This window comes from Aptenodytes forsteri, unplaced genomic scaffold, assembly GCF_000699145.1.
Source record: "Aptenodytes forsteri isolate BGI_AS27 unplaced genomic scaffold, ASM69914v1 Scaffold15, whole genome shotgun sequence".
In the NCBI taxonomy this organism is placed as follows: Eukaryota; Metazoa; Chordata; class Aves; order Sphenisciformes; family Spheniscidae; genus Aptenodytes; species Aptenodytes forsteri.
Window position 1 is genome coordinate 3136539 of NW_008795129.1, and position 24057 is coordinate 3160595.

At 40.5% G+C, this 24057-nt stretch overlaps 1 protein-coding gene across 1 annotated transcript in view; it reads right to left on the reverse strand.

Moving 5' to 3' along the window:
- The window catches only part of ZSWIM8 (zinc finger SWIM-type containing 8), a 51813-nt gene that overhangs the window by 17363 nt on the left and 10393 nt on the right, over window positions 1–24057 (reverse strand). The window contains exons 2-12 of the mRNA XM_019471622.1: window positions 22150–22303; window positions 20376–20470; window positions 14366–14538; window positions 12483–12590; window positions 9566–9647; window positions 8169–8289; window positions 7609–7810; window positions 6557–6732; window positions 3117–4125; window positions 2169–2300; window positions 1041–1220 (exon numbers count right to left, since the gene is read on the reverse strand). Of these exons, the coding sequence (XP_019327167.1) occupies window positions 1041–1220; window positions 2169–2300; window positions 3117–4125; window positions 6557–6732; window positions 7609–7810; window positions 8169–8289; window positions 9566–9647; window positions 12483–12590; window positions 14366–14538; window positions 20376–20470; window positions 22150–22303 (2432 nt within the window). The remainder of the gene's footprint in view (window positions 1–1040; window positions 1221–2168; window positions 2301–3116; window positions 4126–6556; window positions 6733–7608; window positions 7811–8168; window positions 8290–9565; window positions 9648–12482; window positions 12591–14365; window positions 14539–20375; window positions 20471–22149; window positions 22304–24057) is intronic.

Sequence of the window (24057 nt, forward strand, 5' to 3'; positions counted from 1 at the left end):
GAGGCTGCCCAGGGAAGTGGTTGAGTCCCCATCCCTGGAAGCATTTAAAAGATGTGTAGATGAGGCGCTTAGGGACGTGGTTTAGTGGACATGGTGGTGTTGGGTTGACGGTTGGACTTGATGATCTTAAAGGTCTTTTCCAACCTTAATGATTCTATGATTCAACGTCACCAGGATGAAGACTTACATTTCACTACTCTGTGTCATTCCTGCATTCTCTCCATTCTTAACATGTGAAAGTGATTGTTTTCTTTTAGGTAGCAAGTGACTGCCAACCTCAGAGTCTTCTAATCAGACCATAAGAAGTACAGATAATCAGTGTAACAAGTGTAGTTGGTGGATACCTAGCAACAATACACACCTCCAGGGACTGCACAACCCTGCAGTGAAAAGCAAGGTAGCTGCAAATCACACAGGTGAGGTCTTAATTGGACACTTCTTTTTTCTAAACAGGAAGCCTAATAGTAATCAAGCATTGTCCAAAATAATATGCCCGCACAGTGCACATGTTCACTTGCCAATGAATGAGATATCAGCAAGAGCAACAATTTTCAAACATGTAACAATTGCACCAATTCACCCTAAGGAATAAGTTTCAAATCATTTCACCAATGCAAATATGGACAATTCCATTTACAAATGGCTTTATTTTCCCCTAGATTAGCCAAGCAAACTGGAAACATATTTAAGATAAGAAGTAAGCTGTTCTAATCGAAATAATATATTCATAAGAGATTTTGTACACATTTAAGTATTTTCAAGCCTGTAGCTTCATGTGAAATCAAAGGCCTGTTGGCACATGAGGTCTGAGCTTCCTAACAATGAAGGCAACGCCAGATGAAGTGATACTTCTAATCATTTTTCTGGCAGGTCAACGTGTGCTAATGGGATGTGCACACAATCCATTTATTCCCACTGCAATCAATTTTAAGGAAAAAGCATAACCAAACTTCAGAAGTCGAAACAGGAACCACAGGAGCAAAAGCATTCAAGCAGCACAATGTTGCTTATGGATACTGCCTTTTTGAGATGTTTCATACCTCCAGAGCCTTTGTAGAGGCAGGTGGTCTCTGCAGCTCCAGAGCAAACATTCCTATTCGGAAGGCCAGGTTGTGGTACTCCAGCCGCTCACTCAACACAGTCAGCAGGAAAGCAGCTTTAGACAAGGTGTTGGTTGCCATCCAAGTCTGCTTGCTGGTTGATACCTTGTTCTTTTTGCCCTGTTTGAGGAGGAATTTGTCACAGGACACTTTCCTAAACATCCTAAATGATTCTATGCTTGTCTTCCTACCCTTTGCAATAATCAGTAGACAGGAGAAAGAATAAAACACGCTTAAATTTTATTCCCTTTGCTGAGGAATCACAAATCCCAGTGGTTACTGATGAACATCATTCCTTCCCCTATCTCACCCCAGCACAATACAGTGGAAGAGCTGGCCTGTTGATAAGACATATGTCCACCATTGGACTAATGCTGTGCAGGCAGATGTTGCATGCCTGTCCCTTCCAAGGGAACACTTCCATACAACAAACACCGCTTAGTGCCACTACAAGTGATTTTCCAGAAGTTTATGCTTATTTCTTTCCTCTCCAACCCTCTATTCTGAAACTGCAAAACTTCTAACATTTCCAGTGGTGCACATTATGAAGTAGGAGACTAAGGTTTTGGAGAGAACCACAAGAAACAGGCAGGTCATCTGCACAGAACTTCACAGAAATCAAGACTTCTTATGGCTGCTGTATAATCTCATAGCACACAGTAGCAGGTATCTTAAACAAAACATCCTTTGAAGCTGATGTTAAACAGGGTGTTTTGTTCAATGAGATTTAAAATAGATTCCTAAAGGAGCTGCAGCTTTTAGCAGACAAACCAAGCTTCTCTCTGAAGTATAAGGGAAAGTGAAGAAGCTTTTAACTAAACTTGAGTTTCTGAAGACTCCAAATCCTGCTGAATGGCCTCTTATTTTCTTTCTCCCTTTTATTCACCCACACACGCACAGTGATTAGGCACATTAATGACATCCAGAGAAGTTCAACCCAGAGGAAGCATCAGTGAAGGGCCCTGAATCACAGCAAATGAGAAATGCCTGGGAATGCTGTTGTATCCATCCCATATATTCCTTCTAACTTACCCTCTACCCCCAAAACTAGACAAGCTCTCTCTCTACCTTAGTTGGTGGCTGCTCCACTTTGAGATCTGGAGGGTTGGCCAGTAGGTCCCTGGCGAGCTCTACGGTTAAGCGGCATGCTTCATTACTGTATCCATGTGCATACAGGGCCTCTGCACAGGCAAACAGGATCTGCAAGAAAGAACAGATGGGTCATATTCAAACCACACTGCACCAGGCTGGAGCTAGTCTGCTCAAACCACTTGTCTCAAAGACTCTGCAAACACAATTCACAATTAACTTCTGCAGCAGGTGTTCTCAGAGTCCTCCTTGCCTGGACCTCCACCGCCATCCCTTTAAGCACTCCACTAAAAAGCCTCTTCTTCTATGATTAAGTCCCATCCTACTTCCAAGTGCTACAAAAGATTAGAGAATAACTCAAAAAAAATTAAAACCCAAACTGACTGACTATAACTATTTCCATGCATCTCCATTTCAGCTGCTTGCTCATATAGGTGCAAGCTCTAAACATATTTTGAGGGTATTACATGGATGTGACACAGTCTATTTAGATTGCCTCTGGCTTTCCAGAGAATTTCTGCTTACATGGTTGGATTTAAATTTTTTCCTGCTGGGCATGTCTTGGTCTTACTTATTTTTAATCTCAGCTCAATTTCGCCATTTCCAAGAGTGAGACTACGAAAAAAGCACACACTGGTTTGCCTACATTTGTAAATCCGGGAGTGTGAGATGGGACCAGCTAAAACTGGGACACACTTGAAGTTAGCACAGAAATAGGGAGTCAAGTTTGCGGGAAACAGACACGTGTGATACCACTGCATTAAGACTGCAGATACCTTATGATACAATGGGTTATGACGAAATTATAGTTAAGCACTTGATTTAACAACATACTAGGTTAAGTATGACAGCTAGGAGGGTGGCAAGACCGTGATGTATACAATATGTAAAACTGCAAAACAGCGTTTTGAACTAGATTCAGCTCACCTCCATCCGGTTCTCCTGCTCCAGAGGCTTTATACCAGCAAATATATCCTGCTCCTCTTCATTTCCCCCTTCAGCTTTGTCATCATCTTCCTTGGCTACCTCTTGTGGATTCAGATAGTATACCTGGTAATCGTCTTCCTCTTCTCCATCATCCCCTCCCCCTGCTGCACCATTCTCTCCCACTTCTTCTGGCTTCAGGCTCACACCACCACTGTTCTCATCTGCAGAAGGCAGGTCGTCATCACCACTACCCATTTCCCCCATAGGATCCTTGGGCGATTTCTTGGCCATGGAGCTGCTCCTGACACTAGGCTCAGGTCCCTCAGAGAAGTACACCCCACCATCCTCCTCAAAGGTGTCCCTGTAGCTCCTGCTCAGTGGGCTTTCTGTAAAACTAAACGTGTTGCTGGCTTCTGCCCCCAGAGCCAAGCTGCTGTCATCCAGGCTCATCTCTGCCAAGTCTGGCTCCAGAGAGCTGTCTTCACTGCTCATGCGGCGTTTCCCACTATGTTTACTGGTCAAGCCTTTGCTCACTGGCAACTTTGCTTTGCCCACCGCAGTCTTATACACAGCTTTATCACCTTCTGCTGAAAGTCGTCTCAGAACCCTCTGCGGCGTTTCAGAGACAACTTTCCGCTTTCCAGTAAGTTCCTTCGGACGAACTGCTGGCTCCTGGGGAGAGGGACGCAGCCTGTCCCCAGGCTGCAGACATGTTCCCCCGGGCTCCTGTCCATGGATTCTACCAGCCTCACAGGCAGTTTCTGCACACTGCAACCGGCAGCTCCTCTGCTGGATGGCCTTTACCCAACAGAATGAGTTCTTCTTGTCAGTGCTGCTATATGTGATCCCAGGAATGGGATAAGCTTCCTCCCAGTTGAAGTAGCAGGCTTCCACAGCTGGCTTGAAACCCTGGAAGAGCTTCTCCAGCGATTTCTTGTGCTGACCCCTCTTAACATTATCTATGACTTTCAGCTGCCACTGTCTGAGCTGTAAGCAAAGGTCCCTGCGCCTAAGAGAAGAAGTAAGAGGACAGGTTAGAAAGCAGACACAAAATGCACCTGTGACAAACTACCTCTTAACCCACAGAACACCTACTCCTTTTGGTCAGAAAAATCTTCTGCTGAATTAAGTATAGACAGCATTAGTAAGAAGACAGGCTGAAAAAAAGTAAACAGGTATATTAACAACCAAGTCCTAGACAGGCCCATGATAGAGAAACAAAATGTGAACAGTACCAACATGAAAGCACGATACAAACTGGAAAGTTTAAAATGAAATACTGTCTGCCCTGTTTGCTTAACTGCCCCAGATAAGTTATTAGCAATGTGAGCCTCAGCAGTCTGAGACCAGAGACTGCCATGGGGAACTGCTCTTGGAATCATTCATAAAACAGTTTGCAGCAGCTGTGAAAAGGCCCTGTGAACAACTCCAGTCAAGACGTTCACAAGTACAATCTAAACAGCCTACCCAGGGAAGCACAATGCCAGACAGGACCACCTAATCTACCTCCCAGGAACTTATCTCTTTACCCTGATATGCTTATCTAGAGCCCAACAATTTAATTTAGGATTTAGCAGGCTGTCCTCGGGAGAATAAACTGTTGCAAGCCATAGGCACAGAACAAGCAAGACAAAAATAATTTATGTTCAAATAACTCTGAGGAAGAAGCAAGCTGGTAAGGTTATATAGACTTAAATTACACAGCAGTTAGTCCCATGTCCCATATTACCATGGGAAGAACAAAGTATTTCTGCATTTCCCAGCTCCAAATCTCACGTAGGGCCTAAGCATATGAGCAACATAGTCTAAGTGGATTACACATTTGGGTGATCTAATTCAAGAATAGGAAAAGACATTTCTAGAAATTGCACCAAGTGTCTCAATCAACTGCCATCTTGTTTCTGCCACAGATTTCAGAGATCTGAGGTACAAGCCCACCACTTCAGTCCTCTCAGATTTCCTATCAAAAGCAAAAGAATAAAAAATCAAATCAAAACAGGGTGACCCAATTTAGGTGCAAAGGGTATTAGGACAGAAGGGTCTAACCAAAATGGACTGCTTCTATTTGTCCATTAAAGAAATTAATTAACGAGGGAGCAGACTGGTAGGGCTTAATCAAGGAGAGGATTTTAAGAAGGAAAAAGAAGGGAGAACTACTCAGGAAAGGTAACATAAGGATGAGAGCTGGCAATGAATTAGGAATGAGGTAGCAAGTCTCCTTATGATTCACTGGAAAGAATAGCAAGGATGGGTAGAAGAGGGTTCTTCTTGGTGACTATTCAAGCGCCAAGAGAATAGGTAATCAAGCAGGAGCATTTCAATTATGCATGAGCTCAAGTAGGAGATCTGAGCAAATTTGAACTGCGCCAAATCACTCAAATGTGAACACATAGCACAACTTCATACTTTATTAAAAGCCAAAACCTTTATGGTTTTTCTAAGTGATCTGATTGATGTTTGTGTTTGTTTTAAGCCTCATTCCCTGTTTCCTACAGTTTTTGATTTGTCTTCATCTCCTATATTTAGCTACTTCATATTGTAAACTGTACAAGACAGAAACTGCATCCATTTTAGTGTCCCTGATGTACCTGACATAGATAGGGCATTTCATTAATGTTACACAACAATTCACAGAAAGCAAATCCTGTTAATGTTTAACTGTATGAAAAATACCATCCTGTTTTCATTTGTTCTGAAAAACTTTTTCTGAGCACTTATAGCACATTAAAGTAATTCAGTACATTTTACACAACACACTTTGTAGACTAGATGTACAAAACAAGTTATTGCAATGTCAACCACAGTATCTCAACACGAGTCCTCAGTACCTCCACTGCTATTCAACTAGTGCTAAATAAAGATGGCAGTGATTTACGAAGGCACAATATGGTTTAGAAACCTGCAGAAGCCTCACAATTTTTCCTCAGACAATTGAAAACACTGACTGAAAATCATACACCAGTGACACTGTTTACCAATACACTGCAGAGAATAAACTCCCTAAGAGCACAGAAAGCAAGAAATGGTTCAGCTTGAAATAGACAACAGTCAATGATCGGGCTAAACAGAAATTCATTAAACTGCTGAATAGTTAAATTTAGAAAGCATTAAAATTTATTGGTAGCTGGTGTTATCATTCAATGAAATGTTCTCCACTAGGACACTGAAATGCAGAATTACACTCATATGTAAAAGAGAGCTCTCAGAAAACAAATTATTCACACTACATGATGTTGCTAAAAGTGAGCAGCAATAGCAATTAAAATCTAAAGTAATTATAGTGCTCTTGAACCTTACATAGCACATAGTCCAGAAGGACTAATGGTTGAATAGGTAACGAGGTAATGATACAAACACAAGACATCTACAGGAAGAAACTCTTGAGTGTGCTTGAATATCACAGAAATAAATGAGGGACTGGATCTGATTCTGGTGCTCACCTCTGTGGACTAATAGTTGGATCAAGGACAGCCAGCCTCCAAAGAACCACCATCTCATCACACATACTTGCACAGGCATGAGCAGCTACTTCTGACTGGCCATTGCTGCGTCCTGTGTGCCCGCTAGCACTGCTGTGTGATGCAGACGTTCGCACACTGTACCACCACCCGGTTATCTGCAGAAGAAAATGTTCAGTGGAGCTGTGTTGTGGCCAACGTCTCGTCTCCTGCTCTCACTTATCCTCATAACCACAAGGAAATGGGATCTGTAGCTAGAACCATGTTTTCATTTGACTCCAAAATAACTATGAGCATTAAAGTAGTATTGGTTTGTGAGAACTAAGGGCCTCTCAAAATTTCTCTGATTAGAAGGCACATGCCCACAGAACAAAACACTCACAGGAGGTTCTCTTAGTAGAGGCCTTCACACCTGGAGGGATAAAGTGAACAAATGTGATAAATGAAGCATTTTCTTTCCCCTGCTCAAAGTTGAGGTATGTGATAGAGCAATAAGGAAACTTACACTGCAATTTATATTACAGAATGAGATCAGTGTCCTGAACTGTCAAAGGAAACCTTTTTCCTAACATTATTTAAAAAAATATAAAAAAATTTATTACTTAAACCCATCAAGAGATATCTTCTACAAAAATAACTAAAGAATCTGAGATTCTAGCGCCCAACATATATCTTTAGTTTTTATCAAAATGACAGCTCATATGTGATGTACTTTGTTTAGAAAAAAAACATTAAAATAAATCACCTTGACTGGGCAGAAATCAAATCAAATGTGCTGAACAAGAGTTCAGACTCCATATATTCATGTTAAAAGGACTGAGGTATTTTGGGGATATAGTGTTACCAGGACATCACCAAATCAGCACAAGAGCAAACTGTAACATCATTTTAGCATGGAGAAGCACATGCCCATAATGCATACAGACAGTTAAAAAAATTTATTCAGCTATGGATTGTACAGGCACATGGCACCAGTCACTGGCTCAGCCTGGGTCCCCAGAATTTTCTCCCCCAGAGCAAAGAGATTTTAATACCTGCTCATAGTTGAGACACTGGTCAGTCAGAATCTCCAGCAAAGGAGCTGCATTGCTATCCCGTCTCTTAAACATCTCCCGCACAATGGAAAGCAGGTTCCAGATTCCTTCAGGCTCTCTTCCTCGCAAGGGACGCAAGAGACAGGCCCACTCAGCAGCAGCTGGTGGCTCCGTGGAAGAGAGATACATTGAATTCACATCACTGTAGATAAAACAGAAGAGCAGGGATGAGAAAAAATTAAATCAAGCACAGCCATACAAAATCCTGAGTATATTATACATCCAGAAGTATATTTGCACCTTAAATGGGACAGACATGCATAACCTAAGACAGGATGCATAACGAGACTGAGAATACCACACAAGCAAGGTATTGTGCAAATACAGTGTGCTCTACTGAAATAACATTGGACAAGTTATGCGAAAATACAGTCTAGAAGAGTGACCACAAAACTAGCATCCTTCAGTCCACAGCATCACATAAGGGTACAGGCTACACAGTGAATGAGCTTACAGATTACATGAATATCACATTTTCCCTTCGATGGGAAACAGTTTACCTGAAAACAACAGGAGAGGGTCCACAGAATTTATGAAGGGTTTTCTTTATGTTGTCACTCAGAGTAGATTCATCTAAGTACCAGGTGCTTTGATCTGATGCAGAGGGTCCAGCAGTGGGATCTTGACAAAAGAGTAACACATATACAGTCTGCAGGCTTTGAAGGTATATTTCCTCTGTGTGCCCAACCACAGAGATTATAGGGAGCACACAGGCAGTATTACTCAGTTTATTTCACCCATTGCAGAACTCACTATTCAGAACTATCTCAACGTGTTATCGTAACATTACCTTAACCACTGATAACACTAAATTGGGAGACATGGCTGGCATGCTGAATGGTAGCACTACAACCAGTGGGACCAGGAGAAATTCAAGGACTGTGCCAACAGAAACCTCATGAAGTTCAGTGAGGAAAAAGGTAAACTTCTGTACCTGGGACAGAAAACCCCATGCATCAGTACAGACTGAAAACCAAATGGCTGAGTAGCTGATAGGGTTTGGTGATTATGGTGGATGCCAAGCTGAACACAAACCAATGGCAAACTTTCACTGAAAACACAAAACAAAAAAAACAAACCTGCAAACTGGGCTATATTAAGAAAAGCACAGCTAGCAGATTTAAGGAACTTATTTTATCCCCCTCTACCTGGCACTGGTAAAGTTACACCTGGAATATTGCATCCAGTTTTGGGTCCCCCAGACCAGGAAATGATACTGAGAAACCAGAGAGGATATAGTAGAGGGGTATCAAGATAGTTGGGGGCACGGAGCACATGACCTATGAGGTGAGATTGAGGAAGATGGGCTATTTTCATCTAAAAAGGAGAGGGTGAGGGGTGATCATTAACAGCCTACAACTACTTGGAATCACAAACACAATGCAGACAAACTCTTCTTGGTAGTAGTAGATGATAAAAAAGGGTATTCATATTGGACATTAGGAAAAAATTCTTGACCAAAAGGGTAATGCAGCACTAAAACAGGAATACTCTGTAATGTCTCTGGTAACCAAGACTTGGCTAAGCTAGCCCAAGCCACAGCTAACCCAATCTAGTGTTGCAAACAGTCCTGTTTCAAGCAGGAGGTTGGAGAGGTCCCCTCCAATCAACATTTCCAGGAATGAACACCAACTTAAAAAGAAAAATCTTTTGTTAGAAAGGTGCATTGCCTGATGCTCCCTTCCTCTGCATACACTCTGAGGCGTCCATCACACCAGCAAGTGCCTGCTGCTGTGCCATATACACATGCGAGTGCCTGTACTTACCCCTTTTCCTTGACCTCCACCTGCAATCCCAGCTACATGGTAACAGACCAGTTCAGAAACTCAATGCAATGGAAATATATCCACTTCCTATCTGTGACACAGATTACTGAAATAAGATATATCAAGGCTACCTGGGGCTCCACACACTGTGTTGATGGCAGTAGACTGAGAAGATAACAGCTCATCCAGCAAACGCTGAGCAGTTGGAAGAATCTGAAAACATGAAGCAAACTTTCAATATTGATTGAAGCACTCTCATAATTCCAGAAATATCAAATACACACAGTCATATTTTCAGAAAGGACTATAGAGGGTGCTAAAGATTATACAAGAGCAAACCAGCTGTTACACTTTCTCCTCTCCTTTTCTCAAAGCAAACTTATATCCAAGGCTTACTTCCTACATTCACACCCTAAGAAGTAAACAAAAGAATCACAGGTTACTAGTTCCCTTCTCATTTCTTGAGGAGTTGGAGCCCACAGAGAGTGATACTGCAGCTAATTTTGAGAGATAGTGACTGCAGTCAAGGTCACCATTTTCCTGTACTTTGAATGTTCTTTATTTCTTGTTCCTAAATCATTTCTCTAAAACCCAAGCTAATGGGAACAGAGGAACAAACCATAAATTACATCTATACATAACTTTTTGGGCAGACTTTAGCTTATTTACCATCCTGTTAGCAAAGAGACCATATATACATTAACTCAGACTCAGTAGTAAACTAATGCAATTTCAGCACTAAACTAATGCAATCATAGCTTCTGGACAGTTCAGAGCATAAGCAGAAAAGGTTCACACCTGACTGCAAAATCCTAAGTAGATATACCCTTAACGTGCTCTTTTTGAAAGAAAAATGCATAGTAGGATGTGTTTTTTCCCAAACTAAGTCTGGGCTGAAACCGCAGATCCATTTAGCCTTTAGCATGCATGCTTACAACAGGCTAGGCGTATAGTTAGGATTTAAATGACTTGCAACGGAACATCTGATATCCCTCCACCTCCCTCCGCACAACAGCTGAGGTTAAAGATCACACTTACTGTAAAGCAAGGCACATTCAGTACACCTGTATTTGCAAATAATACAGACCCATCTCAAACAGATGGAAGAAAAACAATGCTTCAGAAGGATATTTTGCATTTGAGTCACCTGAAGGAACAAACTCAGCATTAAGCTATTCTTGTACCTTTTTCCACTGCTATGTATTTTAAGTCACCACGAAGCAGAAAAGTCACAGGTCTAGGCAACATCACACCTTAAGGTTGAAGTATCAGGGACCTGCAGTGACTCTCCTTCAGGCATTTTTGCCAAGATATTAATATTTAATTGGAATAGGAGTACTGGCTTCATTAAGGGAAATAGCTCTTGGGAGAAGAACTGGGTAATAAGTTCCAGCTGCTCAGAATCACTGACATTTTCATAGATACGGAAAACACTTTCTACAGAGATTTTGAAAAACATCTCCTTATCTAGCTGCATTCCTACAGACCACCTTCCCTTTACAATTGAAAGTAATTCAGCATTATATTACTGTACCATAATGTAATTCACAAGCTGGAAATAAGGATAAAATAGAATCGTGTACAGCCTACTCTAATTCCACATCATGTAGTCAAAATACGGGGTCCCAAGGTATCAGAGTATCTATCTCCACTCAGAAATCTTGAAGACCGGGAATGAGACTGTTAGAAGAGTTTGGGGTGTGCCTCTCCTTTTTCACGGGAATTACACAACACAGGTTAAGATGCATCTGCCAATAAACCCCAAACTTTTCTGTTGGGCAGCATCCATCAGATTATCTGGCAAGATAGTAATAATTAAATTAAATAATCCAGATGTTCCTGGGCGCACAGCTGGTACACATGACCAAAGGAGAAATAATGCAACCCTGCAAAAAGGAGCAGACACAGAATATTTGAAAGCAAACAACTCGCATGCCATTCAGAAAACAACCACCACACCACTGCTAGCCTTTCAAAACCCTCCTTTATTAAGCACCAGACTATGCGACATAAAGCTCTGAGTCCTTAAGGAGAGAAGAAAAGCTTTGTCTGTTTCGTAATGCAGCAAGAAGCACACACTATTGATGCTGAACTCTCAGCAACAAAAAAGCAGTATTTTTCTATCACTTTCATATTATATGATTCCTCTATTTCCTCTCATAAGAAGATTAGTATTTCTGTAGGAAATTTAGAGGACGTTTTAGCAATAGAATATCTTAGTGTCCCAAGCACAGCACCATAATATGAATTTTAGGCACACGCTGACAGTAATCTAACTCCTACTTAAGACATTATGCACGCACTACTGAAACATGACAGATACCCATGTGGGTCAGTTTTTCTCAACCTCCTTTGGTTGAACCAGCATAAAAAAGTTGCCAAGCCCTTATATTTTTAAAGCAAACATTTCACAATCACTTAGGTGTTCTCGTGTATTTTGTGCAAGCATTTTAGGCAGATGATATAAATGACCTGACCTTGAACAACATAGATATTAAAGGAATAAGAGAGCAGATTTTGCCTTTGACTAACGAAATTTCATATCTATTACTTTCCATAACCCAAATGATTCTTATGAATCACCAAGAAGCTACGCTGGGGGAAGTCAAAAGGTCACCAACTGGGTGCATTAGGAAGGGCCCACCTAAGGCATACACAACACAGTCCCTGGGTAGTCTTCTCCACTTAACTAACCAATCACACAAAAAAGCAGCAACCTGATTTGTTCTGACCTAAGTTTTTCACCACCGTGGATTTATTTTATTGTGTTCGATGTTCCACAAGCTAAGCGCATATTCATGCTAATATGAATAGCCACCACTCTTCTTTCTCCTTTTAAGACACTTCTAATCTTTTACTTTGCAATAGACAATTGTCAAATAATAGAATGGCAAACCTGAAAAGGGCAAGAACTGAAAGCCTTCCCAGCAACCCACAATCAAATAGCATAACTGGCTATCTTGCAACAAAAAAACCCATATAAATTCACCCAGAATAAAGATAACTGAATTTAACAAAAAGTCAGTCCTATCGATTGTCCCCATTTACCTGTTGTGGAAGTTCACTGATCAGGTACTGAGCAAATTTTTGCAATTGGTCTCTTTGTAGCCGAGACAAGGATTCAGAAACAGGTGCTCGTAAGCACACCGCAGATGCCTGAAGAAAGAAAAGGAGATATAAACTGCCATTAACAGGTCAGACTTAATGAAGCTGTGTCCACTGAATGGATGAAGCATCATGAACAGTGGCTACGCTGATGCATATCATGCTTGGTCTTGATGGACAATTTTTTTTTCCTGTAATTATGTGCTGTGTTGGAGATAAGATGCAAATAAGCTGTCTAGGCTTTATAAAAACTGTTTTTAAGAGTTTCTTTTCAAGGAAACTGCTTCAACAGCTGTGCTTAAGATCTGTTGTTGCTAGCAATTGCACAAATACTGGCAGAGATTTCACAAACAAACCTCTAAAACAGGACATTATTCTTTAAGCTTCTGGCAAACCAGCCAGCTCTGTGGGGGGCTGTTTCACAGAATCCCAATCACCTCATTTATCTCATTAGAGGTTTTTTCTTCAATCTTAAAATCAGTCTCTTTCCATATCTTAGAACAACTTAGAGATAAAAAACCACACCACTACTTTCTTAACCTTTTTAACTCTACAGAATAAAAAATGCCCAAATGGCACCTACCTAAAATTTAACCTGGAAACAGGCAAGAGCAGTTTGATAATAAAGATGCTTCTTATATTTATTTGTCTACATAGAGCAATGTACCTTGGCTTGTAACTTGCTAGTGTCAGCAGTCAGTATATACAAACACTGAAAATGCTTTCACTATCATTTTTCAGGTAGAAGAAAGGCTTGGAGGGAAAAGAATTATTTTTATCTTACACAGGGTCCAAACTTTCTGAGTGTAAATAATATAAATGAAAATTTGTTTCCTATCCTCACTCTCCATACCCACCTTTTAAAACTGGAACTAATAATTCAAAGCAGAACCCATTTTTTTGCCAACTCTCCAGTCCTAAACAGAAAGTATACCAATATTCCAATGATTTCACAAGAGTATCAATTTAAGCCTATTACAATTGTCCATTGTGAAATATTAACAAGCTTCAGCAGGTTATTAGCACTTATTTAAGAATCTGGAGTTGATCATAAGCACGTTAGCTATAAAATGTTCTGTGACAGCAGAAAATCTTCTGTTCCTTTCAATCATCCAAGCTTAATCCTTCCTTAAGACGTATTTCTCAACTTCCCAAAGAAGGAGGAAATTAATCTGTATGCAAGACTGAACCCTCAACTTGTGTATTTTATGTTGATTCTACACATTTTCACCTGGAGTTTGTTGGGATAAGAAACACCTACTTTTCACTCTATACAAGGCCACACAGAATACAAGCAGCCAAATAAAAACATAAACTTAACTGACTGTTTGAAATCTACAAGTCAAAATGACACTTATCTGCCTCAGTATGTGACAAAATGAACTGGTGAACATAAAGGCCAACAGCGATCAAAATTACTTTCCTTCTGCACTCTGAATGATCAAACAACTGAAAGAAAGAGCTTTCAAATCCCATATTTACAAAGACTTTTAATAAAAGACTAACTACTGGTGACCTTTCACTCCCTGCAGAACTGAAGAAAGAATGAGTAATTCTAGCATTTAAATGAGAAACAGGAAGGGGCCAAAAAGGACTCTGTATCTACCCTTAGCAATTCACACATTATCAAAGGACATTCTGCAGTTAAGAGCCTCAGACAATTCACTCTGCAGACTGCAACTGTGAGCACACATTTGCACAATCTGTAACCAAAAGGAGCGCCAAGAACAATTTCCCTAAAGAGAGTGCATGTTGCATAAAACTGTAATGAGGAGAGACTCAGAGAAGATGCCTAGGGGAGAGCAGAACTGTATTTAAAGGCCTACATTGTGTATCCGGAAGAGGCAGAGCGCCACGACGTGAGCACACCACTTCGCCCCAGCTCCGCAGGTACAGCTGCATGACGTGATCCTGCATCGATCAAACATCACCGCCACGTTGTACGCACCTTTGGGTGGCACCATCTGTGGGGGTACCACAGTGGCGCTCAGATGGAAACCTGTTAAAATTCAAAAGTCCAAAGTTACTCTTCTGGTGCTTCGGAGATAGATTCAGCTAGCACAGAAATTTAGGTGTGTGCCATTTAAACAGCGAAACAACGTGTCTAGCAACAACATCCATATAGGGATGGACACGGATCTAGAATCTCCAGCACTTGTTTCTTCCCAATCAGCTACAGCAGAATATTAGCAGAGAGGCATAACATGTTATGAGGTTCAAAAATACCAGCTTTTAATACATTAATTTATTTATAGATTTATTTATATTAATATTTAACAAAGAAAAGACCTGGATAAAGCCATCACTGAAAAGTGTGGGGTTTTTGATCACAGGGTCAAAGCTAGACTATACATATTTTAGGCATCATTTCTATGTTAATTAACTCTGGCAACAGTGCAGAACAGGCTAGGTGACTTCTTCAGAGTTACTTCCAAGTCAGTCAACTTTCACAATTTTACAGTGAACTAAAGAAGGCAGCACTTACACCTGAACACTTACTTTCACTTTGTGGCTTCAGAAGCTACCCATTTCTCATAAATCATGTACCTCCTTGCAATATTGCGAATATCCCATTTTTTTTAAACCATGTACTCGGAAAACAAAAAACCCCTCTTGCTTAAGACTAAAATCAATGGAAAAGGGAAATTTCAGCAGTAACACTTGAATGAATCCAGCCCCATTAATCTGTGATCAAACAAATAAATTATGAATCTGATCTCAGGCAGGATGACAAAGAACTTTAATGAGGCTTGGCTTTGTGTAAACTCACGTACAATGCATACCAGTTGTAGTCATAATGCAGCTTCCTCTACAGATAATGGTTATACAGAGGCACACATATTACGAGCAGGAAAAGGCCATCAGGAGCATGAATCTTCTACTTGTCTTGAAGGTCCCTATCACCAGTTAATCATCCTCTACAACAATAAGCATCAGCCTCGGAGCCTTTTTGCTAGTCTCAAATTCAGTTTTAATGAAGCACAGAAAGCACCAAGGGTATCAAAGCCATAACCAAAATTCAGTCCAACAATCTACCTTAAGTGAAAAAATATGGCTTGGGGCAGATGATTGAAATAGTTTCTCCATCATCAGCAAGGGAATTACATTATAAATCCACACTACTAAGTTTTTATTATGGTATTGTGAGATTATAACAATGATGGTGTTCAGGAGTGCACGTGACCTACTAAATCCCATTTAAAACAATGTGCACTATTTCTTCCTCAAAATATAATCCCTGTGCCAACACAAACTTGCTCTTACCTTGCTTAACCTTTCTATTTCTCCTGTTCACCAGAACTCAAATCCTCTTCCTCATGTGGGTGATTATTTTGATTAGTACGCATAATGCCACCCAAATTCTTCAGCCATTTTAGCAATTGGAACAGAATCAAAACAAAAGAAGACATGCACCGCAAAATTACTGCATTACTTATTACTAGCTACAGCTCTAATTTATGTTCCACGCTTGGATAATACAACCCAAACAGTTCAGCTAGTCCTTCTGTAATACTAGAAGCATCTCAGACTAATGCCAAAATGGCCTAATTTTCACAAAAGCAAATTAAGCATTTCACAGATTGGAACTGCAGAAATTCTGTTTCACTGAGAACAAGAAGTATTCGAAAGGTGTTAGAGAAGCATGGGTCACAGCTATACACTCGTATCAAGCTCCTACCATTAAATTTTTATTTGTATATGAAGACAGTTAACTGATTAAATGCAAAGAGTGAAGAACAGTTATAAAAAGAGACAAAGAAAATGTAAGGGCTTCAGCATGACATATCACAAGCTTCAACTCAAATTGTAGCTTGATGAACACGTCTGCCACTGACAGTGCTAATTCAAGCAGCTCTGTCCAATTCTTTTGCACCACCAGTCTTGCTGTACTGAACAACTGTTTGTGGGATGGCACAGGAAACCATACCAGGAAAAAATTCTGGATTAAATTAATGGTTACTTTTACCAGGAAAAATACCACAGTCCAGTTCACTGTGCAGCTTACAAAAGTCTGAGCCTGAAGGGACTGTAAAGGTGACTATGAGGGGGACCTTTCTGGAGTGCTTAGCCCAACACTACTGTTTAAAGAAATGGTCATCAAATTGTACTTGTTTACAGTCAAAGTGCAACTATTGTCTTCTGCAGACCACAGCTCTTACCCTCCTGCTTAAATGTGAAGACAAGAATCACATCTACTGCACACCTGAGTGACCTGGCCACCTCATGGAGACTGCAAGAATGTTCTTCCCTCCCACCCACCCCCTGCTCCCACTACCTGATAACGGCTTATCTACTCCATGCATAACAATACATTACAAAAACATGTCTGCATGTACCAGCAGCATTCATTCTGCAACTGCATGCAGCCCACCAGAAAAAAAACTAAGATCTATACCCTATTCTTGGCAAGCTCCACCCCCAGGAGACCTCAAAAATGAGCTGCAGGCCAGAGGAATTGCTCTGCCAGGAGTCTCACTCCCCTGGCTACCATTCTTCTTAAATGCACTGTGGGCACAGAGCAAGCTTAGTGCTTCTATGAAAGCACTTAGGCTTTCTACGCAGAAAGTGCATCTTAAACTTCTTAGGAGCACCAGATTTACTACTCATGCACAGAGCAAATATGTCAAGCAGCCAGCACCAATGCTTCAGAGGATGTGTTGGGTACATGAATGTACAACATACTCGCTATGCACAGAGAACAGGAATGATCTTCTGCACCCATGAAGCAGGTTTTGTCATGTAGCGAAGAAGGGGTAGCAGCACACTGTCGTCTCTGATACTCAATTAAGACACATGGTTTGATCAAATGTAAAAGCTGGAAATAATCAACTGCTGCCTAGACTAGGTCTACAAAATAGAGATGGCTTCTTTTTCAGTCCATAACCTATCCTTCTCACTGCTCTACCCCTGAAACTTAATCTTTCAGGAAAAGTATCCAAAAGAAATGTATGCTTCCTGCTGGTTAAAATCCAGTTTTCAGAATTTTAGGATAGCTACGTCAATGTCTTTTGCATTTAATATTTATTTTACCATGAAACTCATTCATTGTGAAATTTCAGGTCTGTTTATTCATTTTTCTGAGGTCCTATTAGCCCTCATGATTTCAGGTGGAAACGCACAAATTTGAAATACCCCAAGCTACTCAGTAAGCAACTGGAATGAAAAGATTTAAGTGACCTATGAGTTAGCAACACCCTGCTAAGAATACTTCTTGCAATACAGCTTCCAAGCTTTTTTCATTGATATTTGGTAGTTCTGACGCCCCTATAACAATGACAGCAACACACCTCTGCATAGAATTTAAGAACTTTTTCTCTGGCCTTCCCAGGACTAACAGAAATGGGAAAATGAGAGCTGAACAAAAGCTTTTAGACAGTAAAGAAGGCAATTTTGGACATTTGGTTGTTTTAAACCAAGATAGGAGAATCCCTAAAAAGTGGAGACTTAGAGACACTATTCAAGGAGATGCAAAGTTAGAATCCAAACTGAACCTGCTGCTGCCTTCCTCATTCGTTAAAAAGAAATTAAGACCATGATAGAAAAAAAGTCCCTGAAATCAGCAACTACAACACACCTATTTGAGAACAGCAATAACGTCTTCAGTGCAAGGAGGCGGGTATATGACTGCTACAAAGGGAATGTGCAGGAGAAGGTCTACAAAAGCCAATTCTTTGTGTATATACAGTAGAACACTGTAAAAAAGTGGGGTTTTGGAATGTAGTGAAGAGGTGCTATTGTTCAGAAATTATGGATATGGATTTGCATGTGGACAAGATGACTAAGATTACTCAATTACGTTTAAAAAAAAATAATAATCTTACACGGCAAAGGGAAATGGGAAAAAAAGAGCACAAAGCACATTTCAAGCTTTGTCCTATTGATTACAGTATCACAACACACTGCCCAGTCCCCCTCCAAATCAAATCCCCTCTCAAGGGCTGCTTCATTTCCTGCATTTCTTTTCCCATTTGTCAGTATATGAAACTCAAAACTGCAACCACACACCTTAAAATCATTTGGAGTAGACAACTGAAATTATATCCACCCCACCTGTACTGCCCAGCTTCTGGGCTGGTACTCATGAAAAAAAAAAAAACCACCAAAAAAAACCTTTAGATAAGGAGGGGTTTTCCTCCTCTACTAAGGAGGAAACAACGTTACTGTTTAAACAAAGTTGCTTCCTTCCCTTCTACACACATAATCCTTTGTCAAGAAACCCAGTTGCTGTATGTGTACTTCAGAAGTTCCTCCCCTGTATCATTCACCGCCTCCTCTTTTTCCCTACTCCTCTCCTTCTCCCCCAAGCACAGGTTTTGCACTAATATTCCTAGCCTTTGTTCATTTACATTGCTTAACACCTCCTCGCCTTTTTAATTTATTACTGAAACAAGTTTTGACCACAGTCTTAGCACTGTATATTAAATATTCTGCTCTTTTCCATTGTGAAAGTCCCAGGAATTACTGAATTTCAGTCAGTTGCATTTTAACTCATTTTGTCTCTCTTAAACATTTGCCTTCCTGAAGTTCAGCAGATGCCTTCGAGGCCTCTCTCAGCATTTCAGTCCTGACATCAGGGCTTATGAATGCACTCAAAAGTCAGTCTAATTCTATTTAGCTCCATTTCGTTGATGTTCCAAAATTACTATCTGGTCTCACTGACAACTCAATATACCTTATGTATGAGGAAGTACTTCACTTCCATTCCCAAGAATTCCTGCTATTGTTATTACAGTAGACAATGGACTAAGTAAAATCCTTTCAGATGCTTTACCCTATATTCAGATAACAGTTTATCAGACTCCTGCAATTTGCGTATCTCAATGACTATCTCCTTCTCTTTTCGTTCTCCCCAAACTTTTACAGTACGAGTCCCTTTTATTCCCTTTTTGAGGGTCCTTTACCTAAATTTATTCATTCCACTGATCAGAGTTAAGTATTACTGGTACTAGCAACTAAACAGGCCCATAGAAGTCTCTACCTCTCATCACAGGAAAATACAGGAACTTTCCTCCTTAACATTATACAGCTTTTTAGATTATCATTTTTCTTATTATAAACAGGCTCAGTTCCCACATGCCAATTAATATTCTAATTCTGAAGCTTACACTTGCAGAAAAAACAACACATCTGCATTGGATTGACATGGCCCACCTTGACATACTAGTGTCTTTATTTCACATAATGCCTTCCTGTCTAAGAGCTGTCACTGGAAAAGCCAACTAAATATTCTTCTTTACTTCAAAGGATTTAATGAAAACTCCAGAGTCCAATTCTTTGTTTAAGATAAGATTAGTTTCTATAACCATAAAACATAAAAAGAACAAGATAAGGGACGAGGAGCGATAAAACCAACTGTCCAGCAACAGGGATTTCCTTCTGCCAAAATACTACATGAGTAACTGTATTATTAATACAATTCTTTTGCTACAAGAAAATTAAACCTTGCAAACTTCCTCTCTGCCATACATGCACTTTAGGCAAGGCATTCATTTGATCAGACCACTAGAAAACCAAGTTCTCTTTATCAATGAGGAATTCAAGCATTATGGAGACAAAGGCATTCTACACAGTTTTTCCCAAAACACTGAGACAGATTAAGGATCTAATTTTCAGAACATTTCTGGCTTTTCACTCAGTTTCACAGCTGAGTTGATTGAGGCTGAAATAAACACAGTATTTAGCTCAAGACATTACAAAAAATGCATGTGGCAGGGAGTTTAGTCTAGGATGCCAGAAAAGCCCGTTTTGGGACACGGTCATACCACTGCTGTCCCATTGCAGATATGGGTTTGGGAATCTGAAATATCTAGAGATGTGGAGCTGCAATGTTCTTACCTATCTGGAGAGGGTCTTTGACAGCCCTCACCCGGAACAGCTGCTCCCCTCGCTGGAACTCATCTGCACTGCCATTTGCCAAACACGAGTACAATCTGCAAGAGATACAAGATAACATGTCAAGATCAGTCCATTTTTGAGAAACTTCACATTATCCTCTTGCATTCTTTGTTGATGTGGCTTTTGAAAAATCCTTACTGTCTTCATCTTTAAGATGAAGTCCAGCTCTTTTCTGCCATTTCTCCATTACAATTCAACCATAAAAATCGTTAGCCTCTTCCTAACTGGGTTTGTGTATAGCCACGGGCATTTCTAGGAATTTCAACATAAGGCTCTGAAATACAAATTCATTCATAGCCTAAAATTAAGCTTTTACGTACAGTATAATATCAATTCAAGGTCCAATGTCAGCATGCCACAGTAAAAACTCCTTGTACTTCTAGATGAGTTACCTCCATGCTCACGTGAGGTTTTTTTACATCTGTGCTCATCAGAATAATGAGCACATATAACCAGCTGGCCTGCTCTATTCCCCCACAGGTGATCTTACTAATTACATCAGCACTTCTGACATTACGTCTCCCATCTGATACCAGAATGTTAGATGAATGCATCTAAGAACTTTCAGGATGATCCTTTCTAAAAGAGCGTAATATCACTACTTTGCAACAAAATTCTGAACGCACAGTTACATGGGTAGGCCTCCTAAAGTATAAAAGCTTCAGCAAAAATACTTTGGTAAAAGATCTAAAAGCACAGAGTTTTTGACCATGTATTCACACAATTTATGTGGAAACATAAGAAATATAGTCATCTCTCTGACTGTATCCACTCTGACCACTGATGTACTCAGCAAATTCTGATTCTCCTACTTACACCAACAAAAGCCTTTCACAGCATACTGAGCTAGCTCTCCCCGGCAATTTCTTAGCCCAGTTAAAGCTCTCACTCAAGCAACAGATTCAAACTGGAAAGAATACTGCATAGGACTAACAGAAGAAAGACACTGAGGTGCTGGAGCGTGTCCAAAGAAGGGCAGCGAAGCTGATGAAGGGTCTAGAGCACAAGTCTGATGAGGAGCGGCTGAGGGAACTGGGACCGTTTAGCCTGGAGAAAAGGAGGCTCAGGGGAGACCTTACTGCACTCTACAACTACCTGAAAGGAGGCTGTAGTGAGGTGGGTGTCGGTCTCTTTTCCCAAGTGACAAGTGATGGGACGAGAGGATACAGCCTCAAATTGCACCAGGGGAGGTTTAGATTGGGTATTAGGAAAAATTTCTTCACCAAAAGGGTTGTCAAGCATTGGAAGAGGCTGCCCAGGGAAGTGGCTGAGTCACCATCCCTAGAGGTATTTAAAAGGTGTAGATGTGGCACTTAAGAGACATGGTTTAGTGGTAGACTTGGCAGTGTTAGGTTTACGGTTGACTCGATGATCTTAAGGGTCTTTTCCAACCTAATGATTCTATGATTCTATAAGGACAAAACTCTACAAACAAGTTACTGTCAGGCAAATTAAAGGGTGCATTTATTCTGCAATCATTTACACACAGAACCTGCACGTACACATGCTTTTCCTGGGACACATGGAGGGCAGCTCACCCCGAAATATAACCCCGTATCATAGTATATCCCACAGTAACCCATCCATGTATTACAAAATGCACGTGAGAACAGCAGAAGCAGCAAATATATGGGACATCAAACGGACAATGATTCTCCTCTAGTGAACAGAACTTTTCCTTAAGCGTCAATGAAACAGAAATAGTATTCATTACCTGATATCTTCCTCATTTTCTGGGAAACTCCAGAAGGCGATCCGAAGCTGCAGTTGCTCAGGCACTGGAGGATAAACTTTCTCCACCACCTCGAATGGAATGTGAAATGCAACCTGTTTTGCAGACAGTTCCACCAATGGGATCACCAGCCCATCTAGCAAGACAAGAAACAAAATGCAATTAGCCATTCAGAGAACAAAACTCACGAGAGGCTAAAGAGATCGGAGCAGGGAGCTCTTCCACTTCCTCTCTTATCTCACTAAGTTCAAGGACCAATTTTGATAGACAGTAAAAGGCAGCACAGAATTGCCTGCCAACTTTATGTTTGTTTTCAGCCCCCTAGGGCATGGGTACACATTCCTAAAAAAACCAGTCCTTTGTCAGGAGAGCTACATTAGCTTAGCAGACATCAGTGACTCCTGATCAGTGTCTCCTGACAAAACTGAAACCATTTAGCAAGGCATAAGGTAACCAAGTATTTTTCACACATTTCTGTTAGAATATGGCAGCAACATCTTGTGAATGCCAGATGATTACACAGAGGAGAACTGTTACAGTGTATATGCACAAGACAGCAATGGAAAGGTTATCCAGGAACCTTAGTATTGACTTTTTTGGTAACATTCAGTATTCAGCAATTTACAAGATTTTAATTTCAGTTAGTATTTGTTGTTTTATTCCCCTCACCACCACCTTTTGTATGATATCTGTCTTTATATTTCAAGTTCTTTACAGAAGCAACTGGGAATTCACATGTTTGCTGACTATACTTGAGCCCATGAGGATCTTAACTGAAGGCACCTGAGAGCTTTATACAAATTTAACCACCACCTTTCTACGAAACTAACTCCACTTTTTATGTTTTTAAGTGCAGATGAAGATTTCTTATCATCAGGCTATGGGAGCCTTACGTTTCTGCTTCACTCTGAGCTAGATTATACTCTATACAAAATGCCAGACTTGCCTTATCTGCAAGCACCTCACTGCTTTACTGAGATCACTTCCTGATCCATTACTAAAGCAGCCTTGGTTCCCGTCTTCCAAACCCTGTTGCCAAGAGCCTAATTAATTCAGTTTCAGATATTCAGTGTTATGACTGTTCACCTCCCTAACCAGCTTCTAAAACACCACTAGAAGCCAGACGTAAACCAATCTGGCCCTCAGCTTTCCCTCCCCACCGGCCTCCAGGCAACATATCAAAGGAAAACTTAAGCCCTGATGGCAGCAAGGGCTTTCTCACCCTCTGCCTAGAGACGCCCTCCGGTCGGAACAGCTGGGAACCAGACAGAAGGGAGAGGGCTTTGAAAGTGCATGCACACAGCAAAGCAGCCAACATCTCCCCCAGTACTGAGCAGACCTGTCAAATGGAAGGATTGCATAAATATGGAAAGAAAATACAGTTTTCAAACATCCACATTTATGATTTTTTGATTGCAGTGAAATTAGATTCATTTGGCAGCATTCACTTCTCCCAGATAGAGTCAGTCCTTTGCTGTCAGGATTGTTTCTCCATCACTAGTGAGTTTTACTCTATGTTATAGACGGAGCCTCTGTTTTAGTGTGTTATAATCCCATCCACAAATGTGAGAGCAGCAGATTGTAAAACGAACAATGATGGAAAAGTGGAGCGTCCCTTTCTCTACAGCTAGCAGATAAACAAGATTTTGGCAGAAAAGTCATCTCATTTCCACTTTTGACAACCAGAACAGGTGTAAAGCTTTCATCAAGTCACTAAAAAAAAATTACTATTTTTAATTAGTCACTAAAAAAAAATTACTATTCTTAATTAGTACAACATAGTCAACTTAAATATCATTGCAATTACTCTGAGCAATGAAAGGAGGAATATTTCTTGTGGTTTTAGCTGCACTTTTTGTATAGAGGCACTTTATCCAAGTCTTTCATTAC